This window comes from Diadema antillarum, unplaced genomic scaffold, assembly GCF_040938485.1.
Source record: "Diadema antillarum isolate AM-2024a unplaced genomic scaffold, OU_Dant_1.0 scf00000132, whole genome shotgun sequence".
Taxonomy (NCBI): domain Eukaryota; kingdom Metazoa; phylum Echinodermata; class Echinoidea; order Diadematoida; family Diadematidae; genus Diadema; species Diadema antillarum.
Window position 1 is genome coordinate 1942501 of NW_027271021.1, and position 25298 is coordinate 1967798.

Here is a 25298-nt window from a genome sequence, read left to right on the forward strand (position 1 = left end):
GAACCAGTCGCACCTGGCTGCTATCACCACGCAGTGAGCCTTGAGGATGTGTCGGGACTCCATACGCTCGCTGGACTGGCTCTCTATGGGCTCGCCCTGTGTGTGGTCTACTACAATGTCTGAAGGCTCCTCTGTACGTTCACATGAGAAAGAAAAATATTGGACAAAACTCATGAATAATCCAGAAACTCTGCAGGGAAAATGAAAAGGGTGTAATTTAATGAACTGAAATATCTGCTATTTTTAGAGAAGTCAGCATGGCAGACAACTTACATCTATGTTTTAAAAAACTAAGCCCCTCCCCCCCCCCCCCCCTCCCCCGGCTATATAGGGTTAAAGGAATACTTTGTATATTGACCAGACCATTGATATCATTAATTAGTACGCATATTGAAAACAATAGGCACTGATTTCATGAAGTACTAATGACATTACTGCTCTTCAGCAACTTCTATAGCTTTGATTTTGAAATGTTTCAAGCGTTGTTTTCAGAATAAACGATAAATTAGTTCTTTGAGACAACCTGACATAAATAGAGGCTTGGGAATCAATGAACACAACCGAACCAGTTCTATTTCATCAGCCCCAAATGATTGCGACCATGATGAAGTATGGGTTTGTCTCCCCATTTTTCTTTAGTATATTAACAATAATTATCATTCTCAACATACCTGTGAAAGTGACCACCTCAAAGCACATGTCTGTGTTCACTCCAGACTGAAGCAGTTGCCCCATAGCCTTGGCCAGTTTGCTCTCCGACGAACTGGGTGGCACACACAGAGATTCTACCGTGTTGGGCTGTGGGCACAATATCAAACACACGCATACAGTCAAAATGACATAGGAACAACATAAATCATTTCATAATACCAACTAACATTTAGTAGACATGCTCAAGTGATGGAATATGAAACCAAATCAGACATATCAGCTTGATAGCCTTTTGCCTACCACTATTGTATGCTGTAATTGTATGCTGTGCTTGCTGGACTGTTAATAGACTTGCAGACAACTAGATGGCCAGGTTAACGGAAGATCCACAAGTTCATTTTAATGACTCTGTAACCCATCCATCACTAAGCAGTCACACATTTTAGCCAGATCAAAGAGTGAGAAAAAACAAGAACATGCACAAAAATACACAGCACATGAAGGGAAGTATCCCTTTTTACAAGTTCTATCACTCTTCATTTGTTGAATAAATAAAAAGTCACATTACCTATAAACACCAGAACCATGCATTTAACCATAAAAGTCAAACTATTTTCGAAGTTGCTTCTCGCTATTTTCCACTGCTTGATCCATCTTCTAGTAGCCTTCATAAAAGAGCATCTATTTGATCAAGTGAACAATGCAGTGGCATCACAAAAGGACTCTTACATCATAACTATAAAAAAAAAAAAAAATTGGGAATACGCATCTATCACTTACCCTTCCTCCCCCCTCTCCCCCCCCCCCCCCCCCACACACACACAACTCCCAATCCTGAAAAAGAAGCTCACAAACCCCCAAACTGGAATTCTTGCCTGTTTCCCTGTGGCCGGTTTGCCTGCAGACTCTGCCCCGACGGAGGAGTCTCCCATCTGCGACGCCCCACCCTCGCCCCCCTCCTCCATGGGTGTGGGAGCCAGGCAACCCAGCTGGACCAGTGCCGATGTGAAGGCATCCCTGTCAATGAGTGATGCTATGCGCTCCACAAGAGGCCGGAAGGTGTCGCGGTGGATCACTACCTTCTCTAACGACCACATCTGAAAACAAAAAATGGTGACGTATACATATACAACTTATATTTTTGTCCTGTTTAACCCTTTTGCACCTGAAGTATTCGTAGCTGCCCCTCTCCAATATCACTGACCAATCCACTACCATTTTAATGCTTGTGTGTGCATGTGTGGGGTGTGTTGTGTGGAAGTCTGTGTGTGTCTTTACCTCGTTAATATCATTGTCATATCACCCTAATATGCCATTCTCCAGTAACAGTGTGAAATTTTCTGGTTCCTTTGGTGAGCATAGATGGATACTAAGAATTTTTCAGGTGGGAAAGGGTTAATGAGCACATATGCTTTAATAAGAGATACTGTAACTTGCCATGGTATTTCACTGACATTTAGAGGAGTTCTCCTCCAAATGGGCCGCCATGTATTAACGAGCAAACATACCAACTTCGGTGAAACATTGTGGAAAAAGACCATGTTGGAGGATTAAAGGTAAACAGGATCATTTAATGCCAGTCTCAATCATTTGAATAAAAAAAGGCACCTCTTTGTAACAGGTCATTGCTGAGCTATATACATGTAGCTATACGAAGTGCCCCTCTGGACAACACTACCTAAACAATCCCATTAGTTGCCCTGTATATCAACCTGGTTGTCATGGTTACAAGCATAGCATACAACTGCCTTCAAATTGAAAATCTTTTTGGTAGATTACAAGTTGATGTTATAATTTATCACGGTGTAAAAAAGCTAAAATGTACTGCTTTCTATGACTGTAGAAGAGATGTGTATGAGCTTAAAGCACTGCACTTTTTCAAGTGCTTTATATCAAAAGCTCTTGAGGTGGTGCTAAGCATTATCACGGTAGAGGTGGCCCTTGTACGGGCGAACAACAACAGACTTTACATCACTCACCACTTTAGAGGTTCCCATCTTGAAGACAAACTTCCAGTTCTTCATGGAGAATCCCTCGTTGACCTTGGCGTTCAATTTGTTGATCTTCTGCAGGATTTGCGGAAACTGAGGAAAGACAAAATATACATAATTTGTTATTATTTTGTCTTTCATATCATCTTGAAGGCGATTTGTTGCTTCTTGCATAAAATGTTTAACCTGAGAAAAACTCTGGTTGGAACTGAAAACTCAGGTTGGTATGATGCTGCCATTGACTTAAAAGGTACTGTTTACCATTGGGAGAAGTGATTACAAAATGTTAAAGATATCACATATGATGCATATGTGTAGGTCAGTTGTATCACAAAACATCGTACCATGTAAAAAATTTGCAGTAAAGCCTAAAATATAAGGAGATATCATTATTTTTTCAATAAACCATAACTGTACATGGTTTAGTCTAGAGACATTTTTATTAAAACTATTCTTCACATTTTGTGTATTCAACAATACTTAACATTGATTATACTGATTTAAATTGTTACATTGGTTGTTCTATCCCTAACTCACATTTTAGAATTATTCTGAAGCACTAAAGCTGGGTTTCTGTTTCACCTGCAAATGGAAAACTCTGTTAAAAATCAATCTGAGTTTTCTCAGGTAAAAAGTTTTACACAACAGGCCCCTGATCTCAACTCAAATCTGGGTTTGTTTTAATGTAATAACCACTTTTCAAGGTACGTATGGCTGTGACATCTATTATCTCAAAGTCCTTCATAGAATGGGACTTTAAATTTAGAGTTAAGCTATTATTGGTATGACAGGAGTAATAAAGACCTTTCAAATATTGGAGTTTGAGCTTGAGATGGAGTTTAAGATGGAGTTCAGGATTTATTTTACATGGTCACCATAGAAGCATTTCAATGGTTAAAGCAAGTACTGGTAATCACAGATCGAACAACTCTATATCCCTTCAAAAGGATTAGGCAATGAGGATAGAGAGCCTTACTTGGGACATTACCACTGCTGGCTGCTGACTCAAACCAGAGACCTTCAGATAGTTCTTCAATGCACCCACATACTATAAAACAAACATCTTTACTTCTGTAAGTCTTGGGAAATTGAATCTCTTTTAATAACCCTCTGTGTGCTTTGAATGTTTACTGGCACAGAAAACTGCATAGCACTGCACGCATTGTGTAAAGTCCCTGGCACAAAAAGGATTAATGTACAATGATATCCTGGAGAAAATGAATTGTTGATTGGCTCCTGGTAAAAGATTTGTTGATAACCTTCCTACTGCTTCAGTTCTTTAGTTACATCATGATGTGTTCACATTTAGTGCTATTATCATCACATCACTTCCTCACCTCTTCCTCAACCTGCTCAATGTTCTTATTGACAGAGAAGATCTTGTCGTCCATCGACAGACACTCAAAGGCCTCCTGTCTCCACATCATGCTCTGGAAGAGTTCACACATCTTCTCGTGGGCACCCTTCAGCTGCTTCATTTCCTTGTTGTACATGGCCTGTGTGAACACACCCACAAGAAAACACAGTTCTCGTTCACACACAACACCTCAAAACAATAATTGCTGGGTTTCGATCACCAACACTGCTTAAGATGACATTTTCATAACTGGAAGTGAAAAAAGCCACAACTGCAAGATGACAGGATACTGCTGCAAAACTGAAACAGCATGACTCTTAGTCATAAATATTTTTCTTTTTCGTACTACTACCAATGTGACTTGCGATATTACGTCACAGAGATTGGCCAAAGTGTTGGGAGAAAGCCTGCAGATAACACCTTCTTAATAATGCTCTGCACATAGTATACTATCAGAGATTCATATTACCTAACGCTCAAGCAGCAGAATTGTGATGGTCTATTTCTGATCATCATGTCATGGTTCTTTATGCATTAAAACACCATAAAATGATTAACACTCTGAGACTAAACTAGATAGAAACTTATGTTTTCTCAAAGGAATGGTTGATAGTTCTGAACTAATATCTGAGGATTATTTCACACAGACAGGGTTGAGTGGAATTGGGGGAAGAGGGATAGCAAAGATATGTCCATGTGGTAATGTTATACTGTATGTGTGAGAGGATTGAGGTTTAGTGGTCGAGGCTAAGGACTCATAAACAGGAGGTCTGAGGTTTGATGCCTGCTCAGGAAGTGCTTAGACAAGAAATAAAAACCAGCACTCTCCATCTTCATAATGGGGTCAAAACTGGTAAATGGCACTGCTGGGCTCTTATGAGGGCAGTCCATTTGGAAGAGCAGTGCTAATATTTATGAGGCTATCCTACATAAATGAGACCTACATTCAGTGAGGCAATGTTGAAAGAGAAACACCACATATACATGTAGCGGAAAAATGAGCAAAGAAAATGGGATTCCATCGGGATTCAAAGCTGCATCACTTTGGTGATCCCTCACATTTATCCCCAAATTGAATTATCCTTCGGGTTTATGCCAGGTTTAAGTGTGCAGCGTGTGTATCACACACTAGCACACTGCTACAGCTTCTGACCATTCGAGCATTGAGAATTAAGGGTTTCTGGGACGAACACTGAACTAGGGCTTTCTATAGCTCAGTCGGTAGAGCACCGGGCTAGCAATCCGAAGGTCTCGGGTTTGAATCCCGATGGAATCCCATTTTCTTTGCTCATTTTTCCACTAATGAATTATATTCATTTCTGGTCAGTTTTCTTCTGTTTGCATTTGTTACATATACATGCAGTTACATCCAAACAAACATGAAAAGTTACATCCAAACAAATATTTTTCTGACAGAGCGGTTGGTGTAATAAACTTGATTTGATAAATAAATACACTTGTCGATTGAAGTTAGCTCAGCCATTAACAACAATAAACTGTGAATTTTTTCCACATCTGCAGTATACAACTTGTAAATGGACAGAGCCACTATCACCCACACACTTAAATTCCTTTATTTTGGGCACTAGATAACTGTCCACTCACATTTTTGACCAGCCTGTTGAGGTAATCCACAGTGGAATTCTTCTTCTTCTCCTTGGCTTTCAGCCCCCTTAGGATGGTCTCCAGGGCATTCTTCAGCATCTCAACCAACTCTGATGACAGGTCCAGGGAACGCTCCATCTGGTTGGGCGGGGTGATAACACATCAACTCTTTAACCATATAATTACGGACTGTGCCAAGAAAAGAAGGAATTAGGGCTTCGCTACTATTTCCACAGTACTTTCCACCAACAATTCTGCTGGCTGGGAAATTAATATACAGCTCATCACAGTCTAAAATGGAGACTTGCAGTGTGAAAGTGATATGAAATTTATGGATATAGATACTATGAAATATGTTAGCTTTCAATCCTGAATGGACATTTCGTGATTTGATTTTGTAGCGTTGCGTGTGATATGACCACAGGGCTCACAGGGGCTCAGTGGAGGAATTACCCTGCTACAGTCAAGTGCTTAATTCAGTATCATCATAAGCTGCAAAATCATTATTACGAGGAGCGTCATCATTCTAAATGTCCTAATCTCATCATAATCCACATTTCCAATCTCATCGAGGTCATCATTGCAGTTGCCAGTTACTCTCACCAGTGTAATTATCATCATCACTATCAGCTTGCTCATCTCTATTTTCATTGACATCATAGCCATATTATCATTCACATCTAATTATGGATATTTTCTAAAGATCATCACCATTCATAAGTTCAATTCAAATTCAGATCACTGTTGGCCATATTTCCATTCAGCCTTTTCTCAAACACAACCCTACGGAAATGACTGGATCAAATATACTCTAGTAAATCAATTTTATCAATCAACTGCCACAAGTTACAAAGTCACTGCCCCTGATTGGTTATGCAATGCCACTTAAATAGATGCATCTTTATATCTATTTAGCATGGACAACATTCTGGTAGCCAGAAAACTGTCATTCTACTAACATACACAGGGGCCCTGTTTCATAAAAGTTACTGTTCGTAACTTACGAACAACTTACGAACTGGTATCAGTTCATGATGTGCTGTACTTCTATAGCACATCAATACTTATTTCAATAATTCAGCACATGAACTGAGTCACCATTCGACGGCAAAGCTTCATAATACGAACAGCTTTATGAAACAGGGCCCAGGACTGCCAAAAGTTCCACATTACAACTTAGGGAGATTCCAAAGAGCAATTAGGAAGGATAATGCATAATGCATTTAAATACATGAAAATAATTCCAAATTCTGAGAGGCTTTTACATCTTCTTGTCAGGACATGAGGACAAGGAATAATTTTCCTAATATCACATCGCAAATTTGCTATGCATATTTTATACCACTGCTGCACAAACGCATCTTTCCTGTAACCATTTTCTACCATAAAAGTGTACAGGATACCGTTTGAAATATCATTCATATGCCAATGTTGCTAATCAAATTTCAGCTGGAAAATTATTCCCTGGAGGATATATCTCTTAGAAAAAAAAGAAGAAAAAAAAGAAACAGTTTTCAGGGGCCATACACAGAATCAGGGAAAGTTGACAACTCTGACTCATATATCAGCTATGCACTTTAACCCTAAAAAGACTGGGCTATTTTGGTAGCTCGAAAGACTGGGGGGGGGGGGGGCCTAAAGGGCCCCCCCTTAAGATCTCGGCCGTGGATCGCGCGATCGTCGCGGAAATTTGCACAATGGTAGTGTGCGATGTAATCTACAAGACCGTATATTTAAATTTTACAAAATAGTCTTGTTTTATTTTATTTTGATTAATTATGCTAATTTATGCAAGAAATCAAACTCTTTGATCTAAATCAGTAAATAAAGCTCCAAAAGTGCTCATTTTTCGTCTAATTATTCTTTGTGGCATTCTCAGCAAATGTACTTGAAAAAAAATTCGGTATCAAAATTAATTTCTTATTTATTTTATTGTTTTATGAATTTCTTATGTATTTCTCTGTTTTTTCGACCTTTTGTTTCTGTTGTTTTTTTTAAACAAAATTTGTGGCAGACACTTTTTGAAGCATAATACTCCTAAAAGAAATTAATTTTAGCCATTGAGAGTAAAAATAAGCATATTTATATGAACCATGTGAAAAAAACTCAATTTGCATTGACTTTGTACACAAAATCACATTTTTGAGCCATTTTCGGCCTCACGTGCATGTACAAAAAGTTATGTAACTTCAGAACCGTACCCCCGGGCGTCACAAATTTGGTGTCAAAATGTGCGGGAAACTCGAAAGAAAAAAGTCATAGAGCATCGCGGCGAGAGCATTGCGTGTTGCTGAGTAATCGCGCGAAATGTCGAGGGGGGGGCCTTTTAGGCCCCCCCCCCCCCAGTCTTTTTAGGGTTAAAGAAAAAAAAAAGCAACAAAAAACAAACAAATAAAATCTTAAATCTTATGTACACTCTGGAGATGAGATGTGTCTTATCAATAAAGAAGTCTTAGGACTGACTGTAGTTGTGACCATTATGATATAAAGACTGATGAAAACTACTCACCTCTGGGACAAGATACACTGCCACATCTTGCTTCTGACTTGGGGACACATCTCTGGTCAGCTGCTCACGGAAATTCTCAAAGAATTTGTACAGCTGCTCCACAAAACGGGGTAATCTGCATAAGAAGCAACAGGACCAAGGACGATGTTATGAAGTTTAAACTTAAACAGAAGGAAACTGACCAGAAATGAATACATACTACTGAAGTTTAAACCTTTCACATTTAACATTCTATGTTTATTTTGCATAAAAATAATCATTTAAAATACAATGAGAAGAGATGTAACACCTTAAAAAGTAGCTTGCTTGTCTAGCAAGGTACATCCTTTCTTTCAAATAATAACAGAGATAGATACTTGACATATGCTGTATATGAATTTTCAAAATGAAATGATATATCAGATTCAGAAGACAGCCTAGACTTTTATTCAGTGTGTCATTGCCATATGTCTATGGGCCATGCAGGCGTACATTTCTCCCTCCATTACTATACTCTGGATCTTGAATTAAATCACTCAAAAAAAAAATGGTGGAAAGTCCCGATTCGCAAAAAATAAGACTTGCTAAGTGCACGACATGTACAGTATACAATGGAATGAACTGAACTGAACTATACAATGGCATGGTGGCATTTCAAAGTCCCCTCAAATCATCCACGCGAGTCTCACCTTGACTTGACATACTTCATGACCTCATGCCTCTCATTCTTAGACATCTCTCCCTTCCTCTTCTGGAAAACATCACAGACCATGAGAAACTTGACTCCAGCTGAGGAGAAAGAGAGGGGAGAAGTAGGGTGAGGGGAAGGTTTGCAGTAGAAGAACCCAAAGGAAGCTATTGCTGCCCCTTATGCAGGGATCAACACTAATTTTTTTCTCTCTGGTGGTTCTTTTGGACCACTCAAATCTTTAGATTTAAAAATTTGTTGCCCATAAGAGAATGTAGTGGCCAGACATAAAAGAAAACATTATGACTCTAAGTTTCCAGATCTGGCAAACGAAAGGTAACATATTTGGAAGTTTGGTGGTCCGACATCATTTTTTGGTGGTCCCGGGCCACCAGGCCACCAGTAATGATGAGCCCTGTCGTATGACACTGTGTCCTCTGATCAACAGATGAGGGCAGTATTTGCAGTGGCCCAAAATCAGAATTTGTGTAAAATGACAATGTCTACATACACATGAAATCTGGTGCTTTTATCAAAAAATGCTCAATTCCCCTACTTTTTCAAACTGTGCCGCTCTCTGATCAGCACACCCTGTGAATCTCATCGTCAAAGGTACAGAAGACAGAAACAATATACCTTCATAGAAAATGGACTAACATAATCCCCTTCAATTCTTATGGCATTACTATGGCTTCCAATGCAGTACTGTCAGCCCTAAGTGGGTGTGTCCGACTCAAATTATGGCCAAGTTTGAGGGGTTAGACTAAATGTCAATAAACACCCAGTCTTGTCACGGCATTATAAGTGTGTTGGCATTATTTTCCTTTTTTTTTTTTTAATGAACACATGATTACTGCAACCACTCCCAATTTCTCAGAAGGCATTTGTTGCCTGCATACCGGTATTCGATCTTCCAGAATCAAACTCTGACTCTCTCTTCTCTTGGAATATGTTTTTGCTAACCAAGTCACTACTATTTATTTGTTGCTACACATCACGTACAGACATTCCTCTCATTACATTCTTCAACATACCCTTGGTAGGCATTTTCCAACTTCATAATTTGGTATTCCTTAGAACTATAAATTTCATGCAAGAATTCACTTTATAGTAACTTCAGGGAATCTACTCCTTACAAGCAATACTTCTAACTTTATGAGATTCCCTATACTCCACACGTATTAATTCTCTTATTTCTTGTATTCTACCATTTGCAAATTAAATTCTTGATATGTTTATGATCTACTTGTAAAATGTAGAATATGGGACAATAGAAACAAACAAACAAGTGCTGCATCTATGAAAAATAAATATTTTCCAGTGATGCTCTGGGATCTTACCAATTGCAGCTTCCCTAATGGCCTGCTTGAGGGCATAGACAAGCTTGGCAGGCTCTTCCATGAAATTCTCCATTCTTATGGAGCCCTCCATCGTGGTCGTCTTATTGCTGAAGATCTGGGCGAGGCGGTCTCCACAGGTGTGCATGTCATTGATGTAGCTGATGATTTCTGCAGCAGAGGTCGAAAGGTCACGCAGTCACGAGTTTGATGATTTTACAGCTAGAATTCTACAGAAGAACAATCTACAGCTTTGATAATTCATGAACTTACTTATAACTTTTTTACAACAAGAGCACTAGTTGTAGAAGTTGCAGCCATTGAACTGGAGAATCATTTTAACAGCCTCTTAGACATGCAGCACTGATCATGCAGTCTAAAGAAAAAGATACCACTACTTCATATTTTTTAGTTGTTTTCTTCTTTTCACACACCACAGGACAACGCATACAATTGTGAGGAAAGAGCTCATCTTGGTTTTGTACTTCCTTCAGTAACTGTCTTCTTCATATCACCTTCTCCTTATAGGCAACTGAAATGTCTCACAATCAAAACTTGAAAATTTGATGGTAATCCTCACTCTTACTATCTCAGTGTATATAGACTCCCACAAACACAAATTTCTAGATCACACTTTGCATTTACAACAATGTGTATCAGTTCTTGCTCTGTTTTGACGTCAATGATACACTAATGGCTACTTCCTAATGTTACCAGGATCTATGCTCTTGCATTACATCCTTTCTGCCACCTGGATCTTGGTGAAAATCCTTAAAAATGTGATTTTTTTCTCTCTCTCTCAACTTCCAATCATTTCCTGCTCAACTACCACTTGCTTTTCCATGACCTTTACTATTAATCCAATGATATTTAGGTTTAAAAAAAAAAAAATCCTTGCTTGGATATTCTAAGAAACTTGGAATCACTTTCCTTCAGTATCTGTATCTCACTTGATTCCAACTGTCCTATTACCATCTCATTGTCATATCAGCCACCAGTTTGCTGAATCCATCAATAATTCTCTCACTGTTAGGTCCATTATTCTAACATGACATATTTTGCGACAATAAAAAAACTATGGGCAGTCATAAATGGGTTGAACTTGAATCAATGACCTCCTGATTGCTTGACAGGTGTCATATCCACTATTTTAAGTTACAGATGTCGAAATGTGGACTACAGCAAATAAAGGAATAAAACAGTTTTGGCATATGCATCTGTAATTGAAAGCAGGGCTCGGGATTCTCAATGCCAGTTATAGGGTGTGTTCAAGTGTTCAAAAGCGAACAGAAGCAAACAACACTGTGCCATTGCTACTGTATATTTGGAGTGTTCGAGTGCTCGGTGGAGAAAGCGTACCTCATGAGTTATTTTTAGAGGTTGTCACATATTTTGTTGCAACAGGGTCATTCACCTGGCGCGCTTAAACTACTTACAGATGTCCCAAACTTTTGGTACTCTTTTGGAGCACATAGGGAAGTGGTCCACTTTTGGCTCAGTTCGGTTTGGTTCGGTAAGGTACACTTTAGGAGCATTCGAGCACTCCTCTGGCATGGGTTCGGTATGGCTTGGTTGGCTTTAGGAGAGCGCTCGAACACACCCGTAGATTGCCACATACAGTGCAAAGCTCTGGTGTCCCCACCACTTACGGTTCTTGACTGCAACATTCTTCAAGTAGAGCTGGCAGAGGTTGGCCAGCCGGCCGAAGCCGGGCAGCTTGCTGGCAACAGCTAGGCAGCGGCGAGCGGTCTCCTCCTGGATGCTCTCTGGCAGGCACTCAGTGTAGAGGAAGTGGAGGACAGCGGTCAGCACGTCCTCTGGGTGACCGCTCAGTGGGGGCGGGGTCTGGTCCCATGCTAGCTGGGGGCAACTTGCCTTCAAAATTACCTTGTGAACAGTGAACTGTGAGTGAGAGTGAGTGAAAGCAAGGGAGAGATGGATACACAATGAATGTCACCCTCTTCTGTTACCCTTTTACCCTACTTCAGCCAGAGGGTATCAGTGCTGGTAATAGCATGCTAACCCCCAGCACTAGGCATTTATTTTGAAGCTAGATATGGGATGAATGTGTAATTACCAGCATTATGATTCCACCCAATGCTGAAAACTTCAATGAGTATGTTTACACGAGTGATATGAAGCATTTCTGTTCTTACAACTGATCTGCACATCACAACAGGCAATACACACAACTGTTGAAGTATTGAGGGTACATGACTGCATAGCACTCTGGTGGAAACTACTTGGTAGTATCTTTGAACATAGCACAATATTTTACATGACTATGCATACACACAACACAATGGCTCTACAAGCCTATCTTCTATCAATAAAAGATGGTATACATCTCTTGAGGAGTGCTCTTGTCAGAGGTTCAGATAAATTGCATTAAGTGTGATAATCACCATGAGCTAATGAGGTCTTCTTCTTTTCTTTCCTGTCATTTACTTTGCTAAAAGAGTACTGAACCTAAGATAGCAACAGTGTTACTCAAGTAGAATATCCTGCTTTTAATTCAATGTAGTATGGCCAATACATGAATTATTAATCCAATTAACATTTCATGAATAATCAAATAATCACTACAATTTAGTAGTATCTATTTTCATTGGTAAAGCCGGGCCTTCATCATCTCCCTTTCCCCCCTCTCCCTTCTCCCTCCCCTTCTGGCCATTACCTTTCATGTCCATCACTGTCCACTGTAATGGTCAAATCAGAAATCAGAGGAGAATCCCTTTTGCGGGTATCAAATACTAAATCATCAATACCAATGAATCTTGAATTCAAACTCTGGTAAGCACTTCAACCTAGAGGTATTTATTTCCACCAGTCCAACAGGGTTTTCTTCATCCCCTCCCATCCTCCTCCCCCCCCCCCTTCTTTCAGTCATTACTACACCACTCTACCATTGCCCCCTACAACTTACATATGAGAGGAAAATCCTGTCTGCAGGTATTAAGGATTGAATTATCAATAAATTGAATACCAGTACCAATGAATTCAGTCTGATAAGCACACCTCCCCTCTTTCCCTTCCCCCTCTCCTTCCCCCTCTCCCATCCCCACCCCCATCCCCATCCTCCATCCCGACCCCCACCCCCACCCCCCCCCACCCCCAACACACATTACCTTACCTCTTTGCCACTGTCCGCTTTGATGGTTAAATCCGTGAAGAATCCGATATGTAGGGCACTCTGAAGACTGTATGGGGCCTCTATGGCACGTTCTATCTTCCATACCTGAGGAGAGAAAAACACATTTTATGCAGTCTTAAGCAGTGTGATGATACATATTATACATATTATATATATATATATATATATATATATATACATATCATAAGATTCCATTCCTTATCATGCTTTGATTAAATACCATATCAACAGTCTACAGCAAATGGGTGCAATTTTTAAACCTGGTTCTGCCCCTTTCTCCTCCCCTCCCCCCTAAAAGGACCAATACCAAATAATCTCACTCTCATGCCACGATATTCAATGCTGTATTTGCTTTCTGAAAATACTCATTCAACCAATCTGCAATAATCAGGGGTATGCTGACAGTTACACTCCTATGGATGCAATACATGGCAGTTCCTTATAGCTTTTACACAAAGTAAAGAGGAAAAACGACAAATACCTGAATGATTTAGAAAAAAGTTTTCCATATTATCACTTTTAGTAATAATAGGATTATTACTATTGATGATAACAATGATGATGATGATGAAGATGATGGTGACGATGAATGAATGATAGTAACAACAACAATAACACTAACGATAATTCAGCATCAGTAGGACAATGAAAGTAACTACTCTCCTACAAATGTCTGCATATCCTGCAATGTGAACACATCAATTCCACAAAATGATATGAGAGTCTAAAAGTTAATTGACATCTGTCATTGATCCAGCACTTCTTTGATTCTATTCCCTTTGGTTAATGTGTCCCTTTAAATATTCAAGCAAGTATATCACTTGAATTCAGAAGAAAGTGGTGTGGTGGAAACTAGCAATGATGCAATCTTACCTTGGAGCACTGAAAAGTGAAGTCATCTTCATACTTGAGATGCAGCGTGTCTGGTCTTTTCTGTGTGGCCTGTAAACATGCACAATGATATGGGTCGATAGATAGAAACATGTAGATTAATAGATGAGGTACATATCTATACCCTACATATATGAAAACATGAATACTTACACATCAACAGAAAGATAAATAGAGTAGCGAATCGATACATAGATTACAGACGTAGATGATTGACAGATGAATAGATCAGAAGAATATAGTAGACAGATGGAAAAATTGAATTATATACATGAGACAAAGGACAGATTGATGAATAAATTACTAGACAGATGAATAGATATGAACACAGAGAAAGATACACAAACATATGAAAAAGTGACAGATGGATAGATAGATAGGTGGACAGACTGACAGATAAGAAAGAAAAAAATATAGATTGGGACAGATAAGAGAGATACATACACATACAAGAAAAAGTGACAGACAGATAGAGAGACAGGCAGATAGTTTGATAATAGCTTGATATATAAATCAAAATAAAATATAGATGAGACAGATGAATAGATGCATACAGACATACAAGGAAGAGTGATATATATGCAGATAGACTGACAGATAAATAAGAATGAAACATACCGTACATTATAGATAGGTACAAATAGGGAGATACATAAATTGGTATTAACACGTACAAGAAAAAATGACAGATGCATATAAAGCTGAATACATACATACATGCATACATACACACATACATACAAACATATACATACCTACATAAATACATATTATATATGTATGTATGTATATATATATATATATATATATATATATATATATATATATATATATATACATATATATATATATATATATATATATATATATACATATATATATATATACATACATACACACATACATACATAAATACATACATACATACATAGGACCTACATTGTAGATACACAGGCTGATAGCCTGATCTAAATACAATTGAAGTACAGATAGATGTATTATTTTTTAAAGAGAGACAGTTGGACAGATAGAAACAGAAAGAAGGGAAGACAAAATGGATCAATCCTGATGGCATAATCTGGATATTACACTCTGCGCATATCTAATCATGTAACGTAATTAAAACATGCATTGAGGGAGGGAGACTGCTCTGTCTACCCCTTTCCACAATCATGTGAAAAATTCACCAGTGTTGCCTGGCTTTACATGCCACTCTCAAACCCTTCAATTCAATCATAAAACATCTAATGAGTGCACACCTTTCATTTACCGTGCCCTTTTTAAACTTGCCATAACGCAAAGGACATAAATCTTCATCTACATTGCACATTGGTTTCTAAACCGAGCGTGCTGGAAATGATGCTTCCTAATTCCATTTATACCAACGTTGCCCCATCAATTTTGTTGTCTTTCTGTCAACATCTAAATGGTTTGCTAATAGTGTCATATGCATCTCCTGGCCAAGTGCTGCATATGCCATAATGTTTAGCGAGTCTTATTTTTTTTTTGCGAATTTAAATTTCCCAACATTTTTGCGAGGGTTCACATTCACGATCGTGGATTACAATAATAAAGGGAGACATGTATACGTGCACGTCACATCCATGGCAAGGTCAGATTTAATAAGTTTGCGCACTGTTAAATTTACGAATAGTACCCAACTCGCGAAATTCGTGAAAATAAAAACCTCGCAAAATATATGACATTATATATATAATATAATAATATATATATAATATAATATTATATATAATATATATTATAATCATAAATATATGAGTATGTGAAAAATTATGACAGAATGCAGTTTTAGGGTTGCTTCTTTTGTATGCTAACCCGTGGCAAATGTAGCACAATGTCTTCATCTCTCTATACGGACTCTTTCTTGTGGACATTGCATACATTTGCATACTAATTTGCACGCTTAATGTACTGTCCTACGAAGAACTGACTGTAGTGTAATTATCATTATCATAAAACTCAACGCACTTTACCTGCATCTCAATCTTGTCTCCACTCTGGCTGCCAACAAATTTAATACTTTGAATCTTCGTTCCAGTAATCTGCATTTACGACACAGGGAAAAGAAAACAGCCAATAGCCTCACACAGATTCATTCAGAGAGGTGTCAATGTGAATATTTCTCCAGCAATGTCATCCTACCTGTCAGCTCTGTAAGCATTGTATGATTATTCATGATGAAAACAACATACACCTCTTGCAACTTCTGCAAGAATGCCTGCCACCCGTGCTACAAATCTAGAGACCAACTCTAAACATTCTTACATTGAAGTAAAGCAGTAATATCCCTACTCATATCAACAACTCGATATCCCCTCTGTACGATACAGTAAAGTAATTCCGATGGAAGAAGTTCTGTTTCGCAAACTATTCTGGCTTGACAAAATTTCACCACCTGTATATAACAGATATGACATCTGACTATGCAAAAATTCTGAACAAAACTGTGATAAAGATTCTTGGTGGAAAAGGCCTGTTGCATGATTTTCCTTGACATGCACACTGTACATGTACAGCATCTTATGACAGTGGGGTGCTTATTGCTATATGAGATGGTATTTGTGACTTGTGATTTTTCCTGGTACTTTCTCTAATCTATACACCTCGTATCCATCACTCTCTTCTGATATCAATGTATACTACTTACAAAGATTCTTGCTGTAAGTTACACAACTGAAAACAAGAATGAATAAAACTAAGAAAAGCCATAAGATTAAAGGAGTTTTGGTTTATATGCAATATTGTAAAAGTCAAGACTGTCACACAATATAGTGCAATGCCTTTTCTATACTTATCATGACATGCAAGGGAAACTGTGCTATTTTCTTTTCGAGAAGATTAGTTTCTACAAAATACGAGGACTCTGAATTCATGTTTGTACTCACTTCATAGAGGTCAAAGTTGGAGACAAAGAAAGGAACTTCGGCCAACCCAGGGGGGAGCTTCCATATTATGTCTCCGGTATCACTGAGGTGAAATTCCACACTGTTTTAGGCAAGCAAAACACATCAAAATAAATGAAGAATATTGTTGAGTTCATATACTATCCAATAAAGCCCTGTCTGTCTCTTTCTCATGTGTAAGCTGCAGAAAGAATATAATTCTACACATGTTGCCAGGCACTAGTACATTACCACAATCACAGCATGTACCATATGTCCTGGTTTCTAGAATTAGCCTAATTGGTGTAGATCCCCAACATACTACATGTACATGCAAGTACTGTGCATATTAACTGCTATGCCTACCACTGCATGCTCCCATAGAGCTCATTCATGAGTTGGCAATGCACCCATGGGATGAATCTGTGATTGGAGCTGGTGAAATAATCCACACAATATCCAAGTTGCATCTAAGTAACCACAATTTGGTGGATTTGTGCTGTATATTCTAATTACAATTTTCATTATTCATTGTTAGCAATTTATTTGGTAGGGTATATGTGTAACATATTGTACTAGTACTACTATAAGATATCTTAAGACAAAGTATCTCATTATGCTTGTAATGAGCTTTGAGCCCACTATGAGCCCAGTAATAGGCCCAGTATACTTGCATGTTAGAGGGCATTATTGTGGAGACCGTCAAATAAACTTATCTGCTTGAAGGACAAAGACCACCTCAACCCCTTCAAAAAATTAAATGAAATAGAATTGAATGGAGTGTGTGAATTGTATTCATACAAAGATAGTTGGTTGCGCTTGCCTGAGTTGGCAAGTTACGAATATCAGAAATATCCAGATTCATTGATATCAAAATTCCTGACCTACTGTAAGATAACAGATCACTACTCTAGGTGTAGACAAAGTAGCTTGACATCACTGCCTCATTGCAAGTTACATGTACATGCAGAAACTTACAACCCGCCACTTAGACCCCATGGGACAAAAGCACATCATATTCTGTCAGACAAAGATATTGTGTGCAACCTTTGTAGCCCACGAGGGAGTGTGTGTGGCAGAATGGCGGTGAGATCAGAGTTCACTTGCATGCCATACACACATTGAATATACACTTCCTTTGTCATGCAGATTGACAAACGATTGTACACGGGACAAAAGTTAGCGTGATAACAGCGTTGTGGGGTCAACAGAATTTCTCTTAAGCACTGGGCCATAACTATGAAATTATTCATCCTATTGCAAAATGCCAAAAACTGAAGATATTTTATCATCAGCAGTACATGTACGTCTACATATGTCTGCATCGTAGAACCTGGACACATTCAGTGGAGCCAGGCAGTGCGCACACATGCATCTACAATGTACCCTGATATATATCTGAACATTCAGTCTGCAGGTTTTTAATTGACACGTAATTCATGACACTGCTGGCAAAGAGAGTTCAGCTTTGTTACCACGATCATCTAATGCTTACGCATTGTACATTGCACAAATTTGTATGGCACTTCTAGTAATCTACAAAAATACTGATCGACTGGAGTCACCATGTAAATGTATAGCACAATGTATTTCTTCCGAACCACTCTCACAGAAATTTACATTACAGACCATCCTAGAAATACATCATTTATATTTTGACCAAGCACATTAAAAGTTAATAACTGTCTTTCAGTGAAAAGATGTGTTGCTTCCTTGTAAAAATGGCTAGATTAACAGGGACAGAGGGAGAAGTGTGCAGAGATAGACTCATTATAATTTAATGCATGTACACAACACCATTCCAATGGAAATGATGTACACATTGTATTAGAACCAATGTAAGCTTAGCCATATAACAGTAAGCTAGACTGCACAAGACAGAGCTCTCTGACTGTTAAAGGTGGTTTCTGAGAAATGACTCCAGCCATATAAATATAGTACTCTTGTTATATTTGCAGCCTTGTATACTAGTACTACACACACTGGTTTCAGTTTTCGGTAATAGACAACATGTACTCAAAGAAATATTCAGTAGCTGTTAATGGTTTCTCTTTTACAAAGAATATATTGCAAAGAGAAATATGGAAATCCAGCATGACTTCATCAAAAAGGTAATTTGATTAACAATTGCCTGTGTGCAATTCCACATGGAGCAACTCTCAAGTCTCAATGTTGACAGTTTTTGAGCATACCAGATACTCACAGTACATAACACAACTTTTAAAGAAAAACAAATACTGTATAATTGATGCAATAAATACAATGTTCTTGATATGGTGAGCATACATTAATACACACTTTATTGGATAGATAAGTTATTGTTTAGAGACTGCGGGATGGCAAAAATACACATCGATATCATATTATTATATAAAACAACAACTAGTATTTGCATAAAAAACTATTGAATGAAGATATCAATACAAAATATACTTTTTCCATTTTTCCAAATACATTGTACATGTACCAAAAAGTATACAAACTAATATTGCTGTTCAAATAAAGTTCATATTTTTGCTTGAAAAGGATTTTCCCATTAAAAAAAACCTAGTAAATAGATTGATCATCTGATCAGACAGTATCTCATTTACTGTGGAACATGTACAGTTGAATGTAGCACTTCTCTTTAAGATAAAAATATAGCAATTAGCCAATGAGCACACTTAGCTTAAAAAAAAATGCAAAGAAAAAAAGGCAGATATGATTAAATACATGTCTATTGTGGTTATTTTTGATTACCCAAAAACTGCAAAGTCACAAATCTGTTTGAAGAAGCTTTGGTAAGAGTGACTTTTCCCATTGATTTGGAATACTACTTATCCTCTCACACTGCAAGAAAAGATTTGAATCTTACATATAAGACTCATAAGATTCACAATGGTTCCACAAACTGTCTCACAGCCTACACATTGCTTTAATATGTGAAATAAATTGGCTTGACCCTTGAACTGGTAATCTTTATAATACAGAATACCGACTTTACTCCAGTTGCTAGGTACAAAAGGTCTACACATACTATGAGTCATGAATAACCATTGCATCATGGAGAGATAAAATTAAAAAAGAAAAATGCTAAGTCATCCATGATATATATTTTTTCTTGTACATGTTTTTAGAGGAAGCAGTTGTTTGTTCCTCAGACCGATCTAAAGACATATTTCTGATGAAACCAGAGGGAACCAGAGTCCTATCCATATAGTTGAGTCACCTTTCTTGAAAAGTCCTAAAATCTAAATTATACATAGAGTGAATGAAAATAATGTGTTTCTTTTCTTCTTCTTTTCAGGGACACAAGACTAGAGGACAGTGTGCAACTCCCAACTTCAAAATGGCAGCAAACTGAATCATCATACTGTATGAGGTTACACCCCAATCCCATAATATCATGCATTTGACCTGAGTAGTCAATAGAAGTTCTCTATGTAGCAGATAAAATGTATAAAATAGAATGTAGTCATGGATATTTAAAGGAAAAGCAAAAATGCCTTCACCAGTCATGGAAACTTAAAAAGAAAAATACAAGTATCTGAATTCAAAGTGATTACATACAGAAACAACAACACATGAGAAGCTTTTCTGTGGAAGAGGAGGGTACTTACTGATGATGGTTACTTGACTGTTCTTAATGTTCATCCAGATGATGATACAATATGATGGGATTTCTGTTTGTGCATATTAACAATTTTTACACGATCATACAAAAAACAATTTGAAATCAAAATTGACCATAAAGAGACTGGGTGACAAATTTGTGCATTGTGGCACAGACAACATCTGAGCTCATAAGTGATATTCAAGTGTGTGAAGCAATAAGATGGATATGATTTCAAAATATTTGAATCTGGACAGTTATTTGATCGGGTCAAAGTTTTTACCCCCAGGTGATCCTGATCTGGACAGTGGTGACTATTTTTAGCTGGCTCAAGTGAGCAATTAACATACAAATACAAAGAAAAAGAACATAAAAGAGAAATTATTACATCTTTTCTTCGATATATACGCAATACCTACCCCTCAAGGCCACTTGCGTGACTGTTGGAAGCATCTTTCGTTTTCACATCAATTCCAACAATCTGCAAAAGGAAGCAGGGAGATGGATTCATTATTTTAAACTGTTAACTTGTCTCCTGGCTAAAAAATAAGTTTGGTTTTTCTGTTTCCCCTCTGGATAAGGAATGGTTGAAGCCTGTTTGTACAATGACTAAAAGAAACAGACAGACAGGCACACACACACACACGCACACACACACCAACATACAGCTCAAGAGACATCATCTCCACTATCCACTGTATGGAGTTTAATAGACCTACAGTGCGTACATGTAGCAATCATGAAAATGCTAAATGAATTCTTTTTTTTGGGGGGGGGGGGGGAGAATTAAGCATTTGATGTTCAATTAGTAAATTGTAAGTACAGCTGTACATGAACATATGCCAAACAATGGAGAAAAGTTGCAAAGACAGCATATATATCAAAACAATCATACTAAACCGCAAATTGAAACTACTGGCCAAACTGGGTAATTTAAGAGAGTTTTGGGGTCAAAATGACACAGTGTATCAATATACAGCTGTAGTCTACAGAATGGTACTCTCACATAAAATATTTAAGCTTCTTCATGATGAAATCCTTGTCATACCTGGGTCATGAATAATTCATTTACAGTTGTAAGCATGGCCAGATGCATGGGGAAATAGAATGGGTCACATGTGTACACGGTGCTACTTGTTCACAACTTCCTGCATGTGTTCTTAACTCACCAACACACAAGTTACATACATGTACAGCTGTATGTACATTATACTGTGTGGCATGTTAATTCACAACAAGCTAATGTTTCAAGATGTGGGCCATCCTGCACTATCCTCTTGTAAACTTAACATACGTCGTAGGCCCTATTTAACAGTGTTAATTTGAAGTCACAAGTAAAGTGGGCATGGCCAGCGGCCGGCCCCTACTGTAACCTACACATTAGACCTGGGCCTGGATTACTGATTTGAATGCTCCATAAGCTAGATCGACTAGAGTTCTAGACCAATTCTATCTAGAGTAAAATATCCCGTTTGCGGCAGTTTAAGCATTGTTAAGGGTTTTTCCAACTTGTAAACAAATCAGGCAAATTATTTTCAACCATTTCATATATCATAGACAAGATTATTCATTAACCCAATTGTTTTCGTAAAAGAAATTAACTATTGACCAACGCAGTTTTCATGATTTACCAGGGCAAAACCCGGCACAATTTTCGCCGATAAGGGCGATATGCGACGTAGTATTTCTGCTTGCGGCACGATGTACAATCCCTATCCAATACGCGCGTGCTCCGCGATCTTTAGCTGAAACGCCTTCACATGTCTCGCGAACATTGCGTAAGCGCCAATTCCCATTGCGAAAGCACGTGAAAATAGCGTGCGCACATGCATTGGCCGCAAACAAGATCGCAATTCTGGCGGTGTTGTTGATGTCTTTCTTGTGTTTTTCTGAATTTTTTCGATGGTAACATCCACTTTCCAAAAAAAATGGCGGCCCACATCGGCTCGTGAAAGTTCTATTTTACGTGAGGATGTGTTTTCAAAGTCCATGAACATAGAGAAAACGACAAAAAATCCAGTTTCTTGGACCATTGTTTCTTAACTGTTATGATAAGAAGTACCGAAAATTTCATTTTGGATGCGATATGTTGTCATTTCGGTGAGAAAATTTCACTTTCGTCAGAGATTGTGCCCATTTTATCGGTTGGTTTTTGTTGATTGCTAGTGTGTTAGTATATTTGTAGTGTGCATGTAACAGTGCAGTGCTGTGTTTTATAGCGGTATATTACCGTGTATGTTGTACCTGCCGCGAACGGCTGCACGGCCGCTTACTGACGCAGTTACGCTAGACTTAGAGTCTAATGTTAGATGACATTTTTAGCCTGGAGTCAAGGCAAGCTCAAGGCAGGCAGCCTCTGAATTTTGCTCTTTTACCAAAAACTATTTAAATTACAATGTAGGTAGGCATCTACGATCTAGTCCGTCTACCACTTTGCATTACAAAATTTTACCAAGCTGTCCACATGGAGATTTCTGACTCTTACTGAAAACAAAAAACAAAAACAAAAACAAAAGCAAAGCAAAACAAAAAGCACATATTAACAGCCCAGCTGTGTAAAAATGCTGTGTGTGGAGGTGGATTTTTAATATAATTCCCCCAGTGCCAGTAAATTTATTCAGTATAAATCATGTAGCATGATTATGTAGAGGGCACCACTCCCACTGTGACTGCAGGGGGAAGCCCCATATGACACGATGCCGATGGGAGACCATATAGCCTGTACCCTGGTACTCACATATTGCACGATCGGAATTTCGAACAAAGAATCAATCTGCTTCTTTTACAATGTAGGACTCCATATTACCAGTCATACTAGTAGTCCTAGTAGCTGTTAGGTCCTACACATTCCATAACAAAACTATGACAAAAAATGTCAATCCACACTTCACTTTTACTGACGATTCTGGTTATGAATCCCTTGTTTGATTGTGTACGAGGTGTAACTGATTACAATCTCACAGATTAAGTTTACACAAAATCTACACCACTCTAAAGTTACTCTAACAGTTGTGTTTTGTACTTGGTACTTGACATGAATGATTTAATCTTACCTTCCATCCGCCATGAAATCTGTGATTGACGGAACACACAGCCTCAGCCATTTTTCACCGATTCTGGTAGGAACCTTCCACGTTAATAAGCAGCCTGGGTTCAGTGTGCCATTGACGACCTCAGTTCCGTGTTTGACGTGGAATGCTCCGACAAATTCAAGATTCTTAGATCTAGAAAGGTCTAGACTTAGCCTACACGGTGTTCACGATTTCGCAACACGGATGACTTGGCGACAATGACGAATATCTATAACACGTTACCGTACCGTACCCATGTCCAATCATACAATAACATTAACACGGCCGTACACGTACGGATCGACGACTCCCCATACCCCATCCCTAGTCTGGGCTCCGTCCCCTTTTCCTTGGTGCGACCAAGAGAGGGCGCAAATTTTCTGATTGCGATAATAGGGTAAGCACTATTTGGGCACCCGTCCCGCTTTATCATGAATATTCATCAGGCAGTAAGATACTGTACTAGTAAATGGCAGAACGCTGGATACGTGCAAAACGTATGGCCGGGAAATGTAAAAATCTCGAAAAATTGCATCAACGGGGAATGTTAAAACGTCTCGCCGGGAGATGGAAAAATGTTCAGTTTTGCCGAGAAATGTAAAAACGCTGCCGGGAAATGAAAAAAATATGTATTTCAACGGTATTGCGGATACATGTAGATGATGAATATTCATGATGAAGCGGGACGGGTGCCCAGATAGTGCTTACCCGATAATAGAGGGTAAGCACTATCTATCTGGGCATACAATCACGGCTACGAGTAAAGAGAGTCCAGAAGCTAGACTACCCCATCCCATACAACAGTCTGTTTGTGCTAGCCTTAGGTTCAGGCAAAACACGACCAGCATATCATAATTATAATATCATTACCAGTCCATGGAGATGCTGGTAAATGTGCACTCAGCCCTATGTATTTATATCGGGTTATTAAAGGGATAGGAAGTGTAACAAAAGGAGGAAAAGACCGGTATAAAGACTATAACCAGCTCTTCACCATCATCATTCATCATGACCATTATCATCATTATCATTTACCACGACCATGCACCACCATCATCATTATCATCTGAGTACGAGGAGAGTTAGAACCTTTAATCCTCGGTCAATTCTTGAGATTATGAGTTACTCGATACTGCATTAGGGCCTACATGAGCGGAGGGAGTGAGAAAGGCTAAAGCGGTCGGGCCACCCAGTGATCATCCTCGTTAATATTATGATGATAATTGTAATCATCATCATCATTATCATCAATAACAACAACAACAACAGCAGCAGCAGCAATAGTAACAAAACAGTAATGACAATAACCCACATAGGCCTACACGCGACACTTTCTGAATCATGTTCATGTGCAGTTCCTCTTAATCCTTTTGATGACATAAAATTGAACATAATAAAAAATTGTAACCTTCAGCTTCAAATTTGTGTTGCAATAGCCTGATATGATTTAGGGAGAGGGAATCAGCCATATAATGCAGTTATAGTATAATATAGTTTTCGGATGAGGAACATCCAATGAAATGTTTCTGAAGCTCTCAATACTAAGTCGATCGCAAATGACTCTATTCAT

General features: G+C 38.4%; 1 protein-coding gene across 1 annotated transcript in view; it reads right to left on the reverse strand.

Moving 5' to 3' along the window:
* LOC139720710 (uncharacterized) overlaps window positions 1-23881 on the reverse strand; it is a 36569-nt gene extending 12688 nt beyond the window's left edge. The window contains exons 1-16 of the mRNA XM_071632064.1: window positions 23711-23881; window positions 21077-21138; window positions 17069-17168; window positions 16157-16225; window positions 14145-14213; window positions 13251-13355; window positions 11767-12019; window positions 10121-10288; window positions 8782-8881; window positions 8114-8228; window positions 5605-5742; window positions 3980-4138; window positions 2631-2735; window positions 1527-1748; window positions 672-798; window positions 1-131 (exon numbers count right to left, since the gene is read on the reverse strand). The exon at window positions 1-131 is cut by the window's left edge and continues 41 nt beyond it. Coding sequence (XP_071488165.1) covers window positions 1-131; window positions 672-798; window positions 1527-1748; window positions 2631-2735; window positions 3980-4138; window positions 5605-5742; window positions 8114-8228; window positions 8782-8881; window positions 10121-10288; window positions 11767-12019; window positions 13251-13355; window positions 14145-14213; window positions 16157-16225; window positions 17069-17168; window positions 21077-21138; window positions 23711-23761 — 1974 coding nt within the window. The 5' untranslated portion in view covers window positions 23762-23881. The remainder of the gene's footprint in view (window positions 132-671; window positions 799-1526; window positions 1749-2630; window positions 2736-3979; window positions 4139-5604; window positions 5743-8113; window positions 8229-8781; window positions 8882-10120; window positions 10289-11766; window positions 12020-13250; window positions 13356-14144; window positions 14214-16156; window positions 16226-17068; window positions 17169-21076; window positions 21139-23710) is intronic.
* Window positions 23882-25298: the final 1417 nt, after the last annotated feature.